This window comes from Dinoponera quadriceps, unplaced genomic scaffold (assembly GCF_001313825.1).
Source record: "Dinoponera quadriceps isolate SergipeBrazil2010 unplaced genomic scaffold, ASM131382v1 scaffold1252, whole genome shotgun sequence".
NCBI classification, from domain to species: domain Eukaryota; kingdom Metazoa; phylum Arthropoda; class Insecta; order Hymenoptera; family Formicidae; genus Dinoponera; species Dinoponera quadriceps.
The window spans coordinates 380,826-400,466 of NW_014555363.1; the positions used below are offsets into that span (position 1 = coordinate 380,826).

The 19,641-nt window shown below is 49.9% G+C and overlaps 2 protein-coding genes across 4 annotated transcripts; one reads left to right on the forward strand and one right to left on the reverse strand.

Moving 5' to 3' along the window:
* Window positions 1-405: 405 nt before the first annotated feature.
* On the reverse strand, window positions 406-15,555 carry LOC106743995. Of its 3 annotated transcripts, none has more exons than XM_014618370.1 (4): window positions 14,606-15,555; window positions 13,256-13,463; window positions 2,255-2,439; window positions 406-2,133 (listed from the first exon to the last, which is right to left on the reverse strand). In XM_014618370.1, the coding sequence occupies exons 2-4, from the start codon at window positions 13,366-13,368 to the stop codon at window positions 1,973-1,975; spliced, it is 459 nt and encodes a 152-aa protein (XP_014473856.1). In that variant the 5' UTR covers window positions 13,369-13,463; window positions 14,606-15,555; the 3' UTR covers window positions 406-1,972. The 3 variants fall into 3 exon arrangements, with proteins under 3 accessions (XP_014473856.1, XP_014473855.1, XP_014473857.1); XM_014618369.1 differs by having other exon boundaries at window positions 13,963-15,555; XM_014618371.1 differs by lacking the exons at window positions 13,256-13,463; window positions 14,606-15,555 and adding an exon at window positions 5,957-6,185.
* Window positions 15,479-17,448, forward strand: LOC106743994 (cAMP-dependent protein kinase catalytic subunit). The gene has a single exon (XM_014618368.1). It carries the CDS (start codon window positions 15,677-15,679, stop codon window positions 16,736-16,738), a length of 1,062 nt encoding a protein of 353 aa, XP_014473854.1. The 5' UTR covers window positions 15,479-15,676; the 3' UTR covers window positions 16,739-17,448.
* The last annotated feature ends 2,193 nt before the right edge of the window (window positions 17,449-19,641 follow it).

Consider the following 19,641-nt stretch of genomic DNA (forward strand, 5'->3'; position numbering starts at 1 on the left):
AATTAATATTGATTTTTTGCATAAATAATCTTTTCATGTCATGATCTTTTATCAAACCTCAAAAGAAGACAAAATCGATGTGTATCATTAGATGAAGGTTACTTATAAGAACGTTGAAAAAAACCATCCATAAGAATCTATGTAGAAAATGCATATAGAATCCCACGGTTATTTCTGGGAATATATGTAAAAAACCTAAGTCTTAGATAGAAATCCATGTGGATTCCTATGTGGATTCCTATGTGAATTTTCACAAACCATATGGATTCCTATATGGATTTTTATTACCCTATATATGGATTCACATGAGCTCTATTGGATTTTTTTGGGAGTCCTGGAAATTTTCAACAGGGTTCACTTTCATATTGTTTCTCATATGAGGGATAATATTTCGCAACGCCAATATATATATAGAGAACCATCTTTATTTGTATTTGCTGTTGAACACATTTTACCATTTTAAATCTTAAACATACATGTTATTACCCTCACTGATCGATAGTTATATTCATTACATGTAAAGCAAAAAATAATGATATTGAAAATTATACGAACTACTATTGAGATACTTTCGCGATAAATAAAATATTCGAGCTCTTGCAGTTCATGCGTTAGAAACGCAACTAAAAAGAAGGCAAACTGATGATACATCTGACAATCATTAGTTTCATATGTAACATCCAAAAATTAGTAGTTAAATCTGTATTAATCACGTCACACGAATTAATTTCCAGAACGTAATCACTTTGGGAATATGTAAAATCAATCATGTCAACTGTTGCTTCCTTTATCGGACGATCGTCATTTCCTTACTTTTATGCAATGTTAGCAAAAATTCAAATCAAACTTTCTTTACTCGTCAGCGTTTCTATACATATATAGGTACAATGTGTGAATATACCGAGGTAAGACAAGTTACACGTATTATATAAACTGCGCCTCGCACGATAAAAAATAAAAAGAATTTGGAAATAGGTACTTCGATTTCTAAAAGTCACGACAGCGAGCCTGATAGTATAATATATCCATTTCTAAATTAACAAACTTCTTGGAAACGTGTTTTTAATACCCCTTAAAGACAAGTTATTTTTGCAAAAACACATCACATGTGTTAGTAGAGATTTTAACGCGCATATAATTTACCTAAAGTCTAAATAAACATTTTCATATTTTTTTTCTTTCTATTGCAGAAGTTACATCCTTCATAAATAATACGTCATCAGAACAAGCATGTTTTCGAGTTAACGATAGAAATGGCGCTTTCTTCAATTTCTCAACGACGTCGGCGAATGGTCGCACATTACAAATCGCGATCTATATTTTCGGGAATGTACTTTGATTCACAGAAAAATATTCATATTCTATCTCCGATGTATATAGAGTCCAAAGTGTGTATGTGTCTACATAAGCTACACGTGTATCTGTGCAAGTCGGAAACAATGAGGACTAGTGGTAGGTGGAAATATTTGTTGCACAACTGTACCCATTTTCCAGACACCGCACCATCGTCTGTCCTGATGATGGAGAATAATTATAGAAATATATTATTTCTAACGTTATCGGGTATACCTCCTTATACTTTAGGGTTCTAACGCTAAATGAATATATAATATATATACGCGTGGATGCCAGCACAGAGAACACGGCTTTGTTTGTTTACGCTTTACACATCACGGTCAAATACGTAATCGCAATTTTAAGTGTCGGACACGTGCTATTATTACGCTGTTATCCAATTGTTGAACTCTTACAAAAAATACTGCAAGAGGAGAGACACACACAGTCATCCTGAACACAGAAAATCCTTAATGCAATAAACGTCAAGTGTTCCTTTTATTCTATCTTTTTTCTGTTTTTCGAATGCTTGTCACCCTTCCTGAAAATGCACAGACGATCGGACCTGCTCTGGCTTCACACTCGGTTAAAATTGCGTCTATGGATTAGGTCTGTCAGTAATAAACGTGAGAGAATATTAGGCCGTGGCCTCCTCCGCGTCCCCGTTGTTCTCGGTTTCGGCGCACTTCTCCTCGAGTCTCGACTTCTTCTCGGGGCTCGCGCCGTCCGTTGCTTCCTCTGTTGCGTCAGCCGCAGCCGTAGATTTCCTCTTTACGCAACAGCTGTCGACGGGGGCATCTAGAGAATCGCAAACGAGAATACTTTTAATACCGGTTATTGTATCACTTTTACCTCCCAAAATCAAGAAGAGAAAGACGAACGACGGTAAGCCGTCGTTTGTCTAACGACCGGCACTTGCCTGTGGAGTCTCCATTTTCTGTAGATTCTGCTTCCTTCTCATCGCTTTCCTTTTCCTCGCTGGAGCCATTCTCTTTGGTTTCTTTTGTATCTCCATTTTCAGATGTTTTCGAGTCCTCATCGACTTCCTGTACCACCTTCTCCTCTTCTACTACCTTCTTCTGTGGCGTGGTGACTTTGGTTTCCCTAGAAATGACATGTGATGTTTTATGCATCTTCTCAAGCAGTATTTTTAGCAAGATTTTAGTAAGACATATATTATGTATACAACAATTATATTTTCCGACCAGTTAAATACTCACTACAAGAGTAAAGAGAATTATAGAGCAAATTTTATTTATAACTTTTCTGAGATAAGTTAGACATTGGCTACAAAAATGCATATTGTACGATAGTATTAATTTTATTTTTGATTGAGAAAATCGTCTCAACTTACGATACCGCACGATTGTACGCGTCATATCGTATTTTTATACAAGAGATACAAATAAATCGCAACAAAAGTCGCAAATTCTCGTGACGTAAATCAGATGTCGCATATGTCTCAACATCATGTCGCAGGGAAATGATGAAAATGGAGATTTGATCAAATCCCTAAAGTTAGATTATCAATTCACGGAAAATGTTAAAATAACAACTCTGTGGGGTGATTTCCCTAAAGAAAGTAAATGATTTGATCAAATCCCTTAGCTGTTTTAGCGAAAAGATAAAATAATATTGTTTAGATGTTGAAAGTATTTATTTAATAAACCATGCATTATTAAATGTAGAGTACTGACTGTAAGTCAACTAAATCGACTTGGCCACGATGATTGAAGTCGCTAGATATAATTGGGCAAACGATTCGTTTTCTTGAAAATTTTTTTCTAGACTGACATACCGGGCACAGCTTTAAAAACTCCAGTACAACTGAAGTAGGTATTAAGTATTTCGATTTCAAACTATACAGCATTTTATCTCTTCCTCCGTGGCCAGTTGACTGATGGATTTCCCAAAGTATGTGGTAAAAATTTTCCGTTGGCACTATTTTCACAACTGGATCGGAGTCAGACTTTCTCTTCAAAATCAAAGATTTTTTCGTACCTACTTCCATAATATCGTATTTTTTTCCATAATAGTACTGTTTATGTGTCCGCTGCAGTTTAAATAGTGGTGCTATTGTAAATTGTTCAATGACTGTGATAGCTTCTTCTATCCTTTCGCGAGTCCACAAAGGTTTTTCTTTATCATGCCGCTTGTTCAAAAACGTCCTGATAGTTTCATTAAACTGTTCTTCAGATACAAATTCGCTCAGAGTTTGATTTTTTTCTATATCTGAACCCATTTTTCTACGGTAGGTACTTGACAAAACTCGAAATATAGAAAACAATAATAAAAATGCGCGCAACCTTCCTCGCGTAATGTTTGGGCGCTACTGTGTGCGTCACGTTAGAAGCGCGGCGCTGGCCGGCACGGACGCCGGAGGGGAGCGGTGAGGTTGTCGCAGGGAGATGATAAAAATGGAGATTTGATCAAATCCCAAAGGTAGAAAATGGAGATTGGATCAAATCCCTAAGATAGATGATCAGATCACAGGTGGGGTGATTTCACACACTTCCGTGAATTGATGGATCATCTACCTTAGGGATTTGATCAAATCTCCATTTTCATCATTTCCCTGCGACAAGGTAAAGGCGAGTGGTAACAAGCGAAACATAGAGAGATGAAATAAACATCTTTTCACTAAAACAGCTAAGGGATTTGATGAAATCACTTACTTTCTTTAGGGAAATCACCCCACAGAGTTGTTATTTTAACATCTTCCGTGAATTGATCATCTAACTTTAGGGATTTGATTAAATTTCCATTTTCATCATTTCCCAGCGACATATACATTCGTACATTAGCGTACATTCGCGGTTCAAAATCGCAAGCCGTTGCTGGCGCGCTCCCGCCTCGGTATTTGCTGCCGTTTCACATTGCTGGCTAGCAACAAGGACGACGCGACGAACGGAGCGAAATAGAGATAGGACGCCAACTGTGGCGGCACCTAGCGAGGTTAATATTATCCTGCCTTCGTGCCCCTCGCACCGCCGGCCCTCGCGTCGTCACTACTACCACCATCGCCCATCGTCGGTCCTACTTACTACCACCACTATCTGCGATATATTCACCGTGTCACTACTGCACTCTCACCACGATTCACGACGCCGAGGGCTTCAGCGTGGCGAGCCGTGTGTTGTAACACGGTGTAATATATATATATGCATGTGCGTATGTATAACGTACAATTCCCTCACATCGCTTTCAACGTCGCGGTTTTTGCACGCGCGTAGAAACGCAAAGGATGCCGTTATACGCATAACCGCTACTTGGTCTCTCGAAGATAGCAGTGGGCAACACGAGACCGGTATACATAATCAAAGACCTCGAGAAAGACGAGTAAATATAGACATCTTTTTCGTGCGTGTTTAACGCGTCGCGAGGACTCGAGACGCTGGCCGAGATTGCTACACCGGCGTTTCACCGGAGGATTTCCGCGGGAAGCAGTGTGCGATAAAGCTGCCGCCTTCGTCATTGCGTTATCACCGGTCTAATCGATGCGAGCCGGCAGATCGATACGTCGTCGACTGCTTTCAAGTCGATGCGCATCAGAGGAGAAAAGACCGACGGGACGGTTCCTTTCGCCGAAAGGAGCGAGAGAAAGTATCACGCGATAGGGGAGTAGCGTCGTCCTCGTCTCTCACGGCGACGCTATGAATTGAAACGCAGAGAGAGAGAGAGAGATATTTCATAACACGTTGTGAATAGAAAAGTAGAGAGCGAGAGAAAGAGAGATCGTCCTCGCGTGCATTCTCGCAACATTCTTGGGTATTGCCCGCGGAAAACAGCGTGCATGCAATATGTGTGTACGTATTATGCACGCGGGTCCCATGTGCGCGCGCGCGTATGTACATATAGGCGACGTAAACAAACGAAGCAGAAGTAGCCGAACGCGAGGGACAAAAGAAACACGAGGCCGCCGATCGGCGGCGATGTACCCGTCTTCGATCGCGCGCGGGCGACCGCGGGCGACCGAGAAGCGAGGGGGGAGCACGAGGGGGAGAAGAGAGGATCCGACGCGCGGGACGACGATGCCGCCATAGAACCGCCGCAAGTAGAGCACGCGTCGTGTCGCGCGCGCGACGGCAAGGGCAGGTAATTTCCAACGATCGTTAGGCGTCCCGCGAATCGCCCCGAGAACACACATCGTCACGAAGAGGAACAGAGAGAGAGACAGGGAGAGAGATACGGCGGAGAGGAGAGGAGGAGAAAGAGAGGGGCATCGCTCGCTGACTCTCGTTCCCCCCGCGCCCCACATCGGCCCCTTCACTCCTCCCCGCCTCCCCCGTCGCCCCCGCGTGCTAACCAACCTTTCTCGACGACCGCGCGACTATCTCCACGATAAATTCGAAAGCGATCGAGGCGAGGGTGACGAAAGAACCGGGATCGCGATAATCCGCGGAAAAGAGCTCGGCCAACCGATGATAACGTCCGATCGCAGCGGCGGAGAAGCCGAGGATTTCGCGAATTTGGCGCGCGCGCGAGCGAGCGCGAGAGAGACGGACAGATAGATAGAGTGAGATGGAGCGTACCGACGCCGAGCGCGCGCGGGCGAGATTTTTCCGCCGACGAATCGATACCGCGCGCATTTACGTACCGGTGGACGCATATATATACTCACTTTGCCTCGGTGTCCGCCATACCGATCGATTAGATCGCGAGAAATGCACGCGCGAAACAGCACCGAACTTGCAACGAGCACACCTCCAGTCGACACGGCGTTACGCGTCTTCTACGCACCGGTAAGCACACGTCGTGGATTCCGGTAACACCGCTGCCGCGTACCGACGCGCAAATGGCAGAGGGAAACGCGCACTGATTCGCCCGAGACCCGAGCGACTCCGGCCCGGCCGGCGGGCCGGCGGCCTTCAAACGCTTTTCTTTCCCGCTCGTTTACAGATGGCGCGCCGGCCGCCGCCACTCGCCGTACGCGCGCGCGCACACGCTCCGCTCGCGTCGCTTCGTACGCAAGGGAGAGATCGGAGACACGGTGTGTCTTTATCGTCGCGTTCACGGGGACGGATAAAACGGGAGAGACGTAAAGATCGTTCCAAGGGGTGTATTATTGCATCATCGACAACGTACAATATCGTCGCGTCGACGTAGCTTCTATCGGTATTCTTACCGTGTGTGTACTGACGTACACGTAACGAAATCGGTTCTCAGATAGAGCAAATTTCTAAGATTTCTTAAAGACGTTTAAAAGATCTATTTAACACAATGTTACCACAATGACATTTTGTAACATGTAACGTTTTCAAACACGTAGTTCTTAATGTTGCATATAACGTCGGTGTTAACAATATTTGACGTAAACATTAAAATTAATTCTTTTGCATTATGATTTTAATATTCAGGAATATTATACCGTCAAGTGATATTTGAACAACTGTTTATAAAATGTGATGCTGAATGTTTCATAAGATCCTCGTAAAATGAAAATTTCAAAATATTAACTTAATATTTTTTGCTTATCGGAGACGCTCTATTTCTTAGATAATCCTTCAGGCGTCTTTAAGAGGTCTTTCAGAAATTCGTCCTGCCTGGGTTAATAATTATGGCGAGAACGCAAAAAAAAGATCGTGTACACACGGCTCTGCCTGTCCGTTCGATTGAGATATGATTTCGGTCAATTGAGAACGTCGTAGCGAAAGTGATTTCTATGTCGTGGCAATGGAATAGATAACTGACGTAAGGTACATCGCTGCATATTCATGTCTTCGCGTCGCGTGTGAATCAGAATGATATACCGGTCCGATTGCTGCTTCCTATACGTCAACATATACATTTATTACGGACGAACCGTCATATTTTTCGTGCCCAATGTTTTATTCAATACGTACGTCCCTTCCGGTCTTTACCTCCGTTATCGCTCATTCGCGTGTAAAATCCTCCGCCGAAATAGCCGCGAAATATCGCTCGCTCGTGCGATTCCACCGAGCTGTCCGCGAGGGCAGCTTCGGGATCGATCGTCCCGAGTCTTCCCGGAGACCGTTGAACGTTTATTGAATTTCAGGAGCGCCATTGCGCGTCGTCCGGATCTTTTGAGCCGGGGCTCAGCCGTGTCGCGATCGTCGACGGTAAGCATCGGCTCAAGTAGACTTCGAGTGCTTTGTATACGACCGGAGGGATCGCGAGTTCGAAAGCGTTCGCGTCCAACCGCTGCCCACGCGATCGAAAGTGAGCGAAACGAGGGGAACAAGTCGCCGGAAGGGGCCCGACGTCGCACACGCCGTCACTTCATAAATTGAGTTACGACTCTCAGCCTTTCAGGACGCGGGTCCGCGCGTAAGGTCGAAAATCGCGGGAAAGCCCGATGAAAATCAGCGTCAGGACGCCCGGCGAGCGCTCCGACGTTCAATTATTCGCGGCGCCAACTTCGCCGCGCGAAGGTGGCGACATCATCTCGACGATCTCCCCCGCTCCCGTCGTTCTTCCCACCGGCGTCACGGCGTCCAATCGGGTCGCGGCTTACATCGAAAAATCCGCGCGCTTCCGGCGCTTTATTTTTGTTCGAACCAAGTGCAACTTCCTCGCGAACGCGCGATTCTCCGCGCCTCGTCGAACGAACCGACGTGTCGACCGGCTCGACCCGCTCGGTGCGGTCGCGCCGACAGCCCGATCGACGCCGATAGCCCACGCGCGCTTGGGAAAGTTCTAGAAGTTTCGTGGCATGGCAGCGTTTCCGGCGTGCGGGAAAGGTGCGCGACGAACGGCGCATCGCCGCCTCGTGACGCCTTCCACGCCGGCCGTCCATGTTACAGGTTGCTCTCTCATACGGCTCTCGGGATAAATGCGGGTTTTTCATCGCGCCCAAGCACCGCAATAACCGCCGATCGCCGGCGGAGAAATCGGCCGCTTCTCGAGCGTACACTCCGCTCGATCTCTTTTTAGGGACGGGTTGCGTTGTCCTCCGGGCTTCCGCTTTCCTCGCCAATTTTTCCTCGCGCAGGACTCGCCTGGGGGAGGGGGGTCGGATAGAGAGAACTACCGGGTAGTTCTAGTCCACTCTCTAGAAATGTATCATTCGATTTCAAACATAAGCGTTTTGTTGTTACGCTGACAACCGCGCGCTTTCTAGAAAACAAGACCGTAGTGGTTTCGACCGTACGATTCGCTCCATGATAATTCTCCGTTTACGACACATGTGACAGTTGGACAAACGAAGAGAGAGAGAGAGAGAGGGAGAACTCTTGTGAAATATAACCCCTTTTCATAGAATCCCACGTCAGATTCTATCCTTGCTCACTAACTTGTCATCTAACTGAGCGATAAAGGTAGAATAAAATTACGATTGTTACTAAATCGAATTAGCGTTGCCGTGCAAATGTAGTCATGGTTGCGGCAGAAACATAGTAAAAACGAAAGGCGCGCATCCGCATCCCGCGGATAGTCGATCGACGAGCGTCCTTTTAGGAACGTCGAAGAAATTCGCCCTAAACGGCGAAGCGTCCTACGTGAGTATCCGCTTAACGGCGTTCGCACACGCTCGTCGTGATAATTCATTAGCCGCCGTCACGAGCGCAAACGTGTTTTTAGCCGCGCTGCACACGCCTGCAGCGCGTTTCGCTCGTTCCGTAAATATATTTTTTGTTCTGGCACGCGTGCCGGCAGTCCACGTAAGCACAGAAGATAACCAGAGCGAGCGGCAGCTGCCGTACACCGTGTGTGCAGGTGAGACGGCCAGATGCCACCTTCTTCCGAGTATCTTTCGACGTAGTCGGTCTCTACGGGCGTGTTCAAAATTTTCGACGGCACTTTCACGGGGGAAAGCGACACGTTCAGTAAATACGCGTGCGTGCGTTCGTAAGAACGCAATATTCGCCCTCTCCTCCCTCTTTCTCCTTCTTCCTCCTTCCCCTCACTCTCTCTCTCTCTCTCTCTCGCTCTCTCTATCCTTCTCGCTGTCTCTGTATCTCCGTCCCTCCGATGGTCTCCCACGCGCTTCCGTCGAGACTGAAATTCGCGGCGGTGGTTTGTTTTTCCTTCGTCTTTTTTTTTTCGGAACTTTTACGTAACCGCTCGCGACGAGAGCCGTCGCGATAAATTAACGATATTTACCGTGGATCGTAATTATTATCTGGTCGCCGGTACATCTGGGAATCCGCGAGAGCGGTTTGCTCGATAAAAGCCGAACACGCTTTTACTGGGTCAGTAGATGTGTCCGCCACGGCCGCGGGTCTATTCCGACGACGACAGTAACCTATATTCGTCGGGTGGCTTTTGCAGCGCGTCGAGACGGACCGCTAAAGATAGCGGCGCGCATCTAAATTTTCATTTCGCTGGACTCAATCCCGTTCCCCCCGCCGCCCTCTACCCTCTCCGGCGGTACGTGTCGTTCTTATTGAGGTGTATTTATTGTCGTGCACTTTCGGGTCTAGGTTCTCGAGACTGCGGCAAGACTTGCGACATACGGTAATAGAGAGAGAGAGGGAGAGAGGAGGTTGGAAGAGAAGAAGCGAAAAAGAGAGAGAGAGAGAGAGAGAGAGTGGAATTAGAAATGGAAATACACCAACGGTTGGTCGACACATATTTCCAGTGTGGAGCCTACATACGAATACGTTTATTAATAGCACCCCGAATAAATACCGCCCCAAGGATGCGCGCGCGCGGAGTATTGCGAACGTCCGCGTTTTCGCGACGATCTATGCACAAAGTCCGCGTGAAAGCGCGCCAGAAGCGTTAAAGGAAGCTGTTAAATAATTCGCATATGGAGCGCGTTCTCGGACGAACGCGGGCTTTTAAGGACGAGCGATCTCGGAAATACGAGACCGGGTTCTCCTTGCGAATTACCAGCGCGCAATGCTCGAGGAGGATTCAGAAGGCGGCTTGGGAGAGATCTTTTTTTCTTTCCGACAATATTCGTTATCTTTTTATCGGGGGGGGATCGTCACAATCGCGCTCTCGGATTATGACGATGTTCGTTGAGAGACGCGCTCTTTCATAACCCCGGAAATGCCGAGGAAGAGACGCTCTCCCGACTTTTCCCGGCGAGATGCTCCACGTAAGAAACTGGCATGCTCCTCTTCGACAAATTGGCTCGCCGCTTCGGGTCATGGAATCAATAAAGAGCGCGTGGACGCGCGCATCCTGTAGGGTAGAATCAAAACCGGGCTTAGCCCTAAACAGCACAGGCGTGTTCCCTCCCCACTTCGGCCCTTTGTGTACGACCGACGACGGTATCGAGGCACGCGATCGACGATGCATACGCATGCAAATTGTACGCGGACTATCCGATACAAAGCAGCACCAGGCCGATGTGCGTACACGTGTGTGTACACATGAGAATTCGGAGGTTAAAGAGATCCCGCGACACATTTTACCACCCTCGCCCCACGTTTATTTACGTACACATCGTCATTTCGCAACTAATTGATTTGTGAGTCTCATGCATACGGGGTGTTATTAACGGAGTTAAATTCGTGCAAATTCGCGTAACACCGCGCCGGTTGCAAAATATTCCTCGCGTCTCTCTCTCTCTCTCTCCCTCTCTTTCTCTCTCAGACTATCTATCTTATCTCGTTTCACGTAATATTTCCATCTCCGCCCGCTTTCGAGTGACAGTTAGGTAGGTTGTCCGTTCAGCCGAGGTATTGATATATCTGATTCGGCCAACATTTTCGGTCCGAGAGTAACATTGCGGTGTGATTAATCGCCCACTTACAGCCGTCGTCCGGCGGTTATATAGGCTCTTCTCCCTCGCGGCATAGATATAACTTAAGCCACGAATATACCTGCCTGCCTTTACCCAACGTGGCGTTCACAACGCGGCGCTACACACGAAAATGCCGCGTGTGTTCGAGCGGCCTGACCCGGTCGCACCTTTTTGACTCGCGAGCAACCGGTTCGCGTTTCGTCCTCCTCCTCGCCTGTCCCTTCCCATCCTCCGGCTCTCTCTCTTTCTCTCTTCCTCCCTTCCCTTCATTTCCCTCCCTCCTCCACCCTCACTCGTGCGTTTCCTCGCTCTAGTCTCTCCTCTCTTTCTCTCTCTCTCTCTCTCTGTTTCTCCAACGCCAGGCTTTCCCACTCGACCGTTTTAAAACCGCGCGCCGCCTCTGTCTACAGTTGGGCACTAATCGGCAAAGGATTATCACAGGTCAACGGGTGTTCAACCTTCCGTACACCTATCTACCTACCACGGTTCGATACCGCGATACTCGTTCGATCATTATTAATAGCTTACTTCGTTGTCGTCGACGAGCACGAGAACGACGATGCTGCCGACAGTCGGCCGAAGCCTTCGATGTATGTTTAAATCGACGCCGAGCGTCACGACGGCTATCACGGCCGTCGCTTCATATGCGACGCGAGCGTCGGTCTTTCGGTCGTCGAGCTTTCGAACCGGTTTCCGTCGACGTGACTGACAAGCAACAAGTCCCGTCTGTTATCCTGCGGATCGCGCGGTATCGCCGTGCCGCGTCGACGACACTTGCACAGCTCGCCCACAAAACAGACCGATGTATTATCTGACATCGTGTTTTTGTCTTTTTTTTAACGCGGCTTCGCGCGTCATCAAAGGGAAGGCTCGCTCAGAGGCGACAGAGCCCGTGGAAAATTTCGGGGTTTCCTTTCCTCAGCGCGAATGAACATCGTCGCGAAGCGTGACAAGTGTGAAAGCGGAAACGTAAAACACGCAAGCGGGCCGCGCTTTGAATAAGTTCGCTCGCGGATTGTGAATCCGAGTCGATTTCATCCGCATAACGGCCGGTCTGTTTTATCTCCGAGGCGCACGCGAGCGAAATTTTTGAAGCGGCAACATGCGTCAGCTCGGGAAAATATTGCACGCAGCTTTAATGCTCATTTCATTTCGCTCGCGTATTGCCGACTCGACCTCTTTCAATTCGATAATCCCGCGATAAGAAATACCATTATGATACTCGCGGTCTGTTTTCTCGATCTGCACGGCTCAATCTCGCTCGACGTGTCACCGGACAGCAAGGGAGACACTTTCCAGTAAAAATTGAAAAGACGAGAGAAAGAGAGAGAAAGGAAGAGGGGGGGGGGGGGCGNGAGCGGACGCGGGTCATGGGAGAAACGCGAAACAGTTACGAATGACTACCACCACGGCTGAAATGTGGAAGGTGCACCGCGAATTCGGTCGGTTGCACGGAGGTTTACAGGCGTATGCATGGAATATAAGTGATTCATCAATGAAATATTCAACACGGGCCACCGTGCGTTACCCGGACGGAATTTATGCCGTTCCGTCGGTTATCGGACATCTTTATGTTGCATGCCCTTTAGCGAATTGCCCTTTCTCGTGCACCGTCGAACACCGTCGGCGGTGTGCGTCCGAGCGAAATCGTGAATTAGTGAATTGCGAATTCGCGAGCACGGGACTATAAAAGGGACTATAAAGGGACGACAACGTCACAACGGACAAGTAAATACAATGCAACGCGAAATGGTGAGAAAGGCTCCGCTGAAACGCGAGAGAGAGAGAGAGAGAGAGTTCTTTCTTATCGCGTAACAACGTGTCGGGTGCGTTAGATTGCTCGTGATAATCCTCGTGGTTACGTCTGTCGCGTATGTGTTCGCCGACGCGTTTTCTGAACGCGATAACTCGCGAGCGAGCGAGCACGACGATGTTATCCGACAGAGATAAAAGCGCGACCGCGCGCGGTTTGCACGAGCGTGACCTCAGCACTTCCAAATTTCAAAAGCAACCTTGACGGCGGTGCGATGTAAGTTTTTCGGTCCGCTGACTCAGAAAGGTGCCGTCCTCGGTATCGGGGAACGTGACACAATCGTCTTCCCGGAGCTGGACAGGGCCGGCTCCAAGTACCTGCGGCGCCCTGACTTTGCAAAACAGTCCCACTTGGACGGGGGGGAGGGAGAGAGAGAGAGAGAGAGAGAAAGAATATACAAATAGTATCAAAGATTGCTTCGCGAAGACGTTCCTTAACTCGACGATCTTTACCTTCGTAGGGCACTTTTTTGAGAACATTTGACTCTTGTAAAACACGCCATCCTGTTCGTGAAACATGTTACGTCAATGGGGTCTTCGATGGTCGTGGAACGTATGTGTGTCATCGGTATTTTTCGCGCGGTTTTCCGCACGGTATTGCCATCTTATGTTTCTCCAACTCTTCAAAGCTACTACAAAAGCCTCGGTTGCTACGTATATCCTGTAGAAATAAATTTTAGAAAGTATGCGCACCTCTGATCACCACGAGGAAGATTTGTATATCGCACGCCTATAAAGTTAGCGATCCCGTATCACCGAAACACGTCAATTTTGAAGCGGTATTCTCGTATTGCGCGTTCAAATATAACGATATATTACTGTAGAAGGGTTAGATCAGTCGGACACACCGCAGTTTTGAAACATATTACGTCGAACGCCGATAATTGGCCGAGACTGTTATATCCTTTACATCTTCTACACTAACCAGCGTATCCGTGTCACTTCATTATTTGACAATTCTTTATCATTATTATTACTTCATTTGATTTTACTGTATTCATTTTCCTCAAGGGAAAACATGGAAGCAAAGTATCGGAAACAGTTGTAGAGCTGATGCTGCGCCTTTTGGCGATACAACTAGCATACTTGTACTTCGGGCAACTCTCGACCGCAAGTTGTCAGTCATGACGCATGTCCCGATAACCGAAATCTTATTTTACCACGTATCGCAGCAGACGGTATGAAAGGTGCAAGCAGCTATTCGGCAAGAATCCGTCGAAATTAGCGCCGTCCGAGCCTTCGATCGACGTTGGGACGCTCCGAGAAACGGTCGCGCTCGGTGCTGCTCGACCGCGGCTTAGTTCCGGACGCGTGGTGCGGCGGCGGCACCTGTCGGCCGGGCTCGCGTTTCGCGCGACGCTACATCTCTCGGCGGCGCGAGGAAGCAACAGCTGACCCGCGGCGCACAGTAGTTCTCTCTCGCCTTCTGGTGCGGCACCTCGTCACTTTCGCACTCGCGCGAAAGCCCCGAACGAACGAGCGAGCGAGCGGAGGAGGAGTCGCGTCGCCATCTTTAGGCACGGTTGTACCCATCGGCCGTCGTCTCCGACGTCATCGCCGTCGTTCGTCGCCGACGACGCGTCGAGAGCCTCCGCCGATTACCGTGCACCTGGGAGAGAGCGTGCCGCGGTGTGCCAACCGCGACGCGACGTCGAAACGACATCGCGAGGGCGAACGATACGTCCACTTGTGCGCGATCGGCGCCGGGCCGCGAGAAACGAGGTGCGCGTCGCGGATATAACTTCCTCGCCCGACGAAACGTCCTTCTCTGTCTCTCTCTTTCTCACACTCACTCTCACTCACTCATCTCTCTGTCAAGTGTCCCGCTGCCCCTCGCTCATTCCGCGAGCATCACGAGGGCAACCGCGGAGACGAGGAGTGACGGGAACGAACGAGCAGTCGTCGTGTCGTTTGACTGATCGTCGTCGGAGCCGCGGCTCGACTCCGAGAGAGAGACAGAGGGACATACCGTGGTAGTGGTGTTGTTGTGCATTCTCCCTCCCGTTTACCTCGGGGACACCTCACTCGTGCCAAGTTCTGGACGAGAGAGATTCCGCGCTGTGAGACCGCTCATTCCGAGGACGGGACAGGAGAGAGTGCGGGACGCGCGAGGGAGGACGAGCAGGGGAGAACGGGTGGAGGCGCATTACGAGAGGAAGATCGGGGAGAAACGGCTGCCGCGGACGACAACGACGACGGGCTGGTACAATTGACAGGGAAGATGGCGCGAGCCGCGGACGAGGATCGTTGCTGACCCATTTTTTGCCAAATCTCCGGGAGTCGAAGGACGAGCAGGAGCGTGTCGTCCCCGGTGTCGCTCAGACCGCGGCCGAGCGAGCGTGACAGGGAGGGGTGCACAGCAGCGGGGAAGAAAGCCGTAGGAGAGAGCGGACTCCGGGTTGCGCCGGGAGGGTGCCCTCTCGCGCGCGCGCGCGCCTCTCCTCCTGCGTGTGCATAGATGTGTGTGTGTGTGGCCCGTTTTTCTACCGTGTGACTCGTGCGAGTGTGCGTCGTGCTCGTCGTCGTCGACGACGATCCTCTCTTCACACGTTTCCGTGAACGATATATCTCGATAACTACCTCGCACGGTCGCGAGAGAAAGAGTGTACTCTTGGCTCGGAGATCTCGTCGAGGTACGGTGCTGGTAGATAGTAAGGTGGATAGTAACGACTCTGTTATCCGGTGACGTCGGGGAGGCAGCCGCGTATACGCTCCGAAGCGGTGGCAAAAATTCGGAGACGAGCGGAGTTCGGCGGAGCCGTGGCAGGCTCGGCGGCGGCTGTGGACGGACACCGACGAAGACGCAGCAGTCTTCTGGATTACTTCGAGCCCCGTAGAGCCCTGGCCGGCTCTGGTGCCAGCGCGGCAGCTAAGATGGGCAACAATGCCGCGACCGCTAACAAGAAGGTTGACGCCGCCGAGAGCGTCAAGGAGTTCCTCGACAAGGCGAAGAAGGAGTTCGAGGACAAGTGGAAGAAGAACCCGACCAACACCGCCGGACTGGACGACTTCGAGCGCATCAAGACCCTCGGCACCGGCTCGTTCGGCCGTGTCATGATCGTCCAGCACAAACCCACCAAGGAGTACTACGCCATGAAGATACTCGACAAGCAGAAGGTGGTGAAGCTGAAGCAGGTCGAGCACACGCTCAACGAGAAGAGGATACTGCAGGCGATCAGTTTCCCGTTCCTGGTGTCGTTGCGCTTCCACTTCAAAGACAACTCTTACCTGTACATGGTGTTGGAGTACGTTCCCGGCGGCGAGATGTTCAGCCACCTGCGCAAGGTCGGCCGCTTCTCGGAGCCGCACTCGCGCTTCTACGCGGCGCAGATCGTTCTCGCCTTCGAGTATCTGCACTACCTCGACCTGATCTACCGGGACCTCAAGCCGGAGAACCTGCTGATAGACTCGCAGGGTTACCTCAAGGTCACCGACTTTGGCTTCGCCAAGAGGGTGCAGGGTAGAACGTGGACCCTGTGCGGTACGCCCGAGTACCTCGCGCCGGAGATCATCCTCAGCAAGGGCTACAACAAGGCGGTCGACTGGTGGGCCTTGGGCGTGCTCGTCTACGAGATGGCCGCCGGTTACCCGCCCTTCTTCGCCGACCAACCGATCCAGATCTACGAGAAGATCGTCAGCGGGAAGCCACGCTTCCCCTCGCACTTCGGCTCCGACCTGAAGGATCTGCTACGCAACCTGCTGCAGGTGGACCTCACCAAGAGGTATGGCAACCTCAAAGCGGGCGTCAACGACATCAAGGGCCACAAGTGGTTCGCCAGCACCGATTGGATAGCCGTCTTCCAGAAAAAAATAGAAGCGCCGTTCATACCGCGCTGCAAGGGACCAGGCGACACCAGCAATTTCGACGACTACGAGGAGGAGACTCTGAGGATCTCGCTGACGGAGAAGTGCGCCAAGGAGTTCGCCGAGTTTTGAACGCGACATCGGCGACAGCTCGCATCAGGAGGTGGATACATGTGTCGTCGTCGTCGTCGTCGTTGCCATCGTGGTCGTCGCGCGGCGACGCTCCTTCGTCATCACCGTCGTCACGTTGGTGGTTCGCTTCTTTCGAGAGAGTAAGAGAGCGCGAGAGAGAGAAAGAGAGAGAGATAGGGGCATGCGTGTGAATGTGTGTGTATTCGCGCGCGCGCTCGTGTTACGCTGAAAGCTCTCCGTCGAGAACCGCGAAGCTTTCGCAGGCGAGTTTTCGAAAGGGGCCGAGTCTCGCTCGCGAGCGAGATTTCTAGCGAAGGTTTTCTGTTATCCGAGTGATAGAGACAGTCGCGGGGTGTCGGTTCGGAAGGATATTCGAATGGCACGTGGGCAATTCGCGCGCGCTCCGTCGCGCGCGTCGTCTCGCGGAATGAACTTCACCGCACACGCGTGTACGTGCGCGACTCAGGAGGTGAATTCAATTTGACGCGGATGACGGGAACGTTTACATACGCCGCGGCGTTGAACCTCCGAGAATCACCGGAGTCGTCGTAATTTTCGGTCTTGCCGGTCGCGTATGTAGACGTCAACACGCCAGCATCACACTTTTTACATGGAGAAATCTCTTTTTTTAGCCGGTTAAATCGATTCGTTAACGTAATAAGAAACGGCTGTATACTATATATATATATATATATACATATATACATATATCTGTGTGTGTCTCTCTGCCACCCCCGTCTTTAATCCCCCCCTCACCCAAGATAGCTTTATTATCCGTCGGCGGAGGAGGCGGTATGTAAAGTTTGTTCTCAATGATTAACTGTTATCAGCGTCGGAAATGTCACCGTACTTTGTACATATAGAGTCTCTCTCTCTCTCTCTCTCGCTTGCTGTCTTTGCGTACGACGTCCTCCCTCCTCCGCTCTCTGCACGCGCGCCGTGCTCCCTTGCGTCTCGCCACTAGCTCTCCTCCCCCGTAGCCCTCTACCCCCGCTCACCTTTGTTTTCTCGCGGCACACACACACACACACACACGCGCGCGCGCGACACTCGGGATCGAGAGGGAGATACCACAACACCGAAGAGAGTCATATCGTGCATCGTTGTCTACTATTTGTCTCTATCCTCTTTATTCGTCGAGAGAAAATGGGAGAGAATGGACGAGAATGAGAAGAAAGTATATATGAAATTGCGTGAGAGATCATGAGAGAGAGAGAGAGAGAGAGTACGATTCGAGTATTCGCCGCGTGTACGATCCGTATTTATAGCTAGTCGACATATACACGGACACGCGTATATACACAGACACACACATACACGCATGCATATACGATAATCTAAAGTAATATTTATATATGAGAGAAACACACGTTATTTCCATCGATCGCCGATGGCGGACCAATTGGAGGAGACGCGAGCTTCTCGGTGTTCGCGGTGAAATTGCGCGCGTCTCACGTGAGAAACATTCCTCTACACATGCACGGGCAGGCCGGATGTGTTCTCTCGTCATCGGCGAGACGTTGCGTCTCGCATGCGATCGCTATCGGTCGCCACTCGGAAAACGGTTCTTAAACAACCCCCCGCTCGTTGCACCGTCTCGTTACATCGGATGATCGCGAGCATCCTCTGCCAACGACGCGAAATAAAAAACACTAAAGAGACTTGAACGCGTACGCGACGTTTCTCCGAGTAAGACGAACGCAAACACACGTGAGATACCTTGAATCGTACGTGAAAAGAAAGGAGAGACGTTCCGACATCTTCGGGCCGGCAATTAGCAATTAGCACTGCGCAATCGCCGTAAAGATATCTTCTGTACGTCGTAATTCCGATATTAGAAGAAACGCGTTATCGAGAAGCGACGATTGTGCGAATTTAGGTCGCCGAACGGTCCCCTCGTAAACAGGACACACGAGTGTACGCGCGCGCGCGCGCAAATAATAGAGCGTCGTAATGGTCGGGTGTCGTCGCGATTGAAATGTCTTCGTGCTATCATCACCGGCCGATAATCGTCGGCGTAGAGCGAAAGGAAAACAAACGTGACCTTGACAGAAGCGATCTCGGTAACTGGAGAACGTATCAGCGGACGGAAGAACGCGCAGATACGACACGTACAGTTGCACACGATAACGAGCATCGGGAGCGAAAACGCCGGTCGATAAGTTGATCGTAAAAATCGATCGATGGCGCATCTCGAAACTCATAGTTAGAATAACAAAAGTGAGCTCTCGTTCGGGCGACTTTCGCCATGATGAAAATACGATACATCTCGTCACGTGGAGTCGTTCGACGAGTAATTCCGCGTCGAATGGCGCATCAAATGGCGTCGCGGGTCTATCGTATTCCCACTCTGCCGGTGTGTACAGTCAATAGCGTGTATTTCTTCGCACGAGAAGTGCACGGGAAAAAATTGCTTGAGATTCGAGCGAATAATTAATTACTTCGATTCTCCTTGACGAATGTTTTTTGTACCTGTCTTAAGTAAACTTTGCTTGGATCGGATAAATATTACTCGATCCAAGTGAAAATTTGCCAAGGAGCTATCGGTGTAATTATTAATATGAATCTAGCGCTTTTTTTCTCTCTGTGTGAGAAAAGTCGGACGAAGATGCACGCCGGAGATACGCGTGAAGATCGCTCAGTCGGAAGAGTGGGAGGGGGGGAGATCGAACGGCGGGGCCGCGATTACAAGATCGGAGATTGCATTAGCGGCGCGCGAGAGCGATCGTCATCCCCCGGGAGGACCGACGGTTCTCGAGACGCGTAACACTTTCGCGCGTTGACGTCAACGGTAGGAACGAAGTTCCGTCAATGAGTAAAACGGTCGTTGAGAATTGGATTGGGCACACACGCCACGGCCAACGTAGTCGGGATCGATTCAGCGATGGGCTAACACGTACACG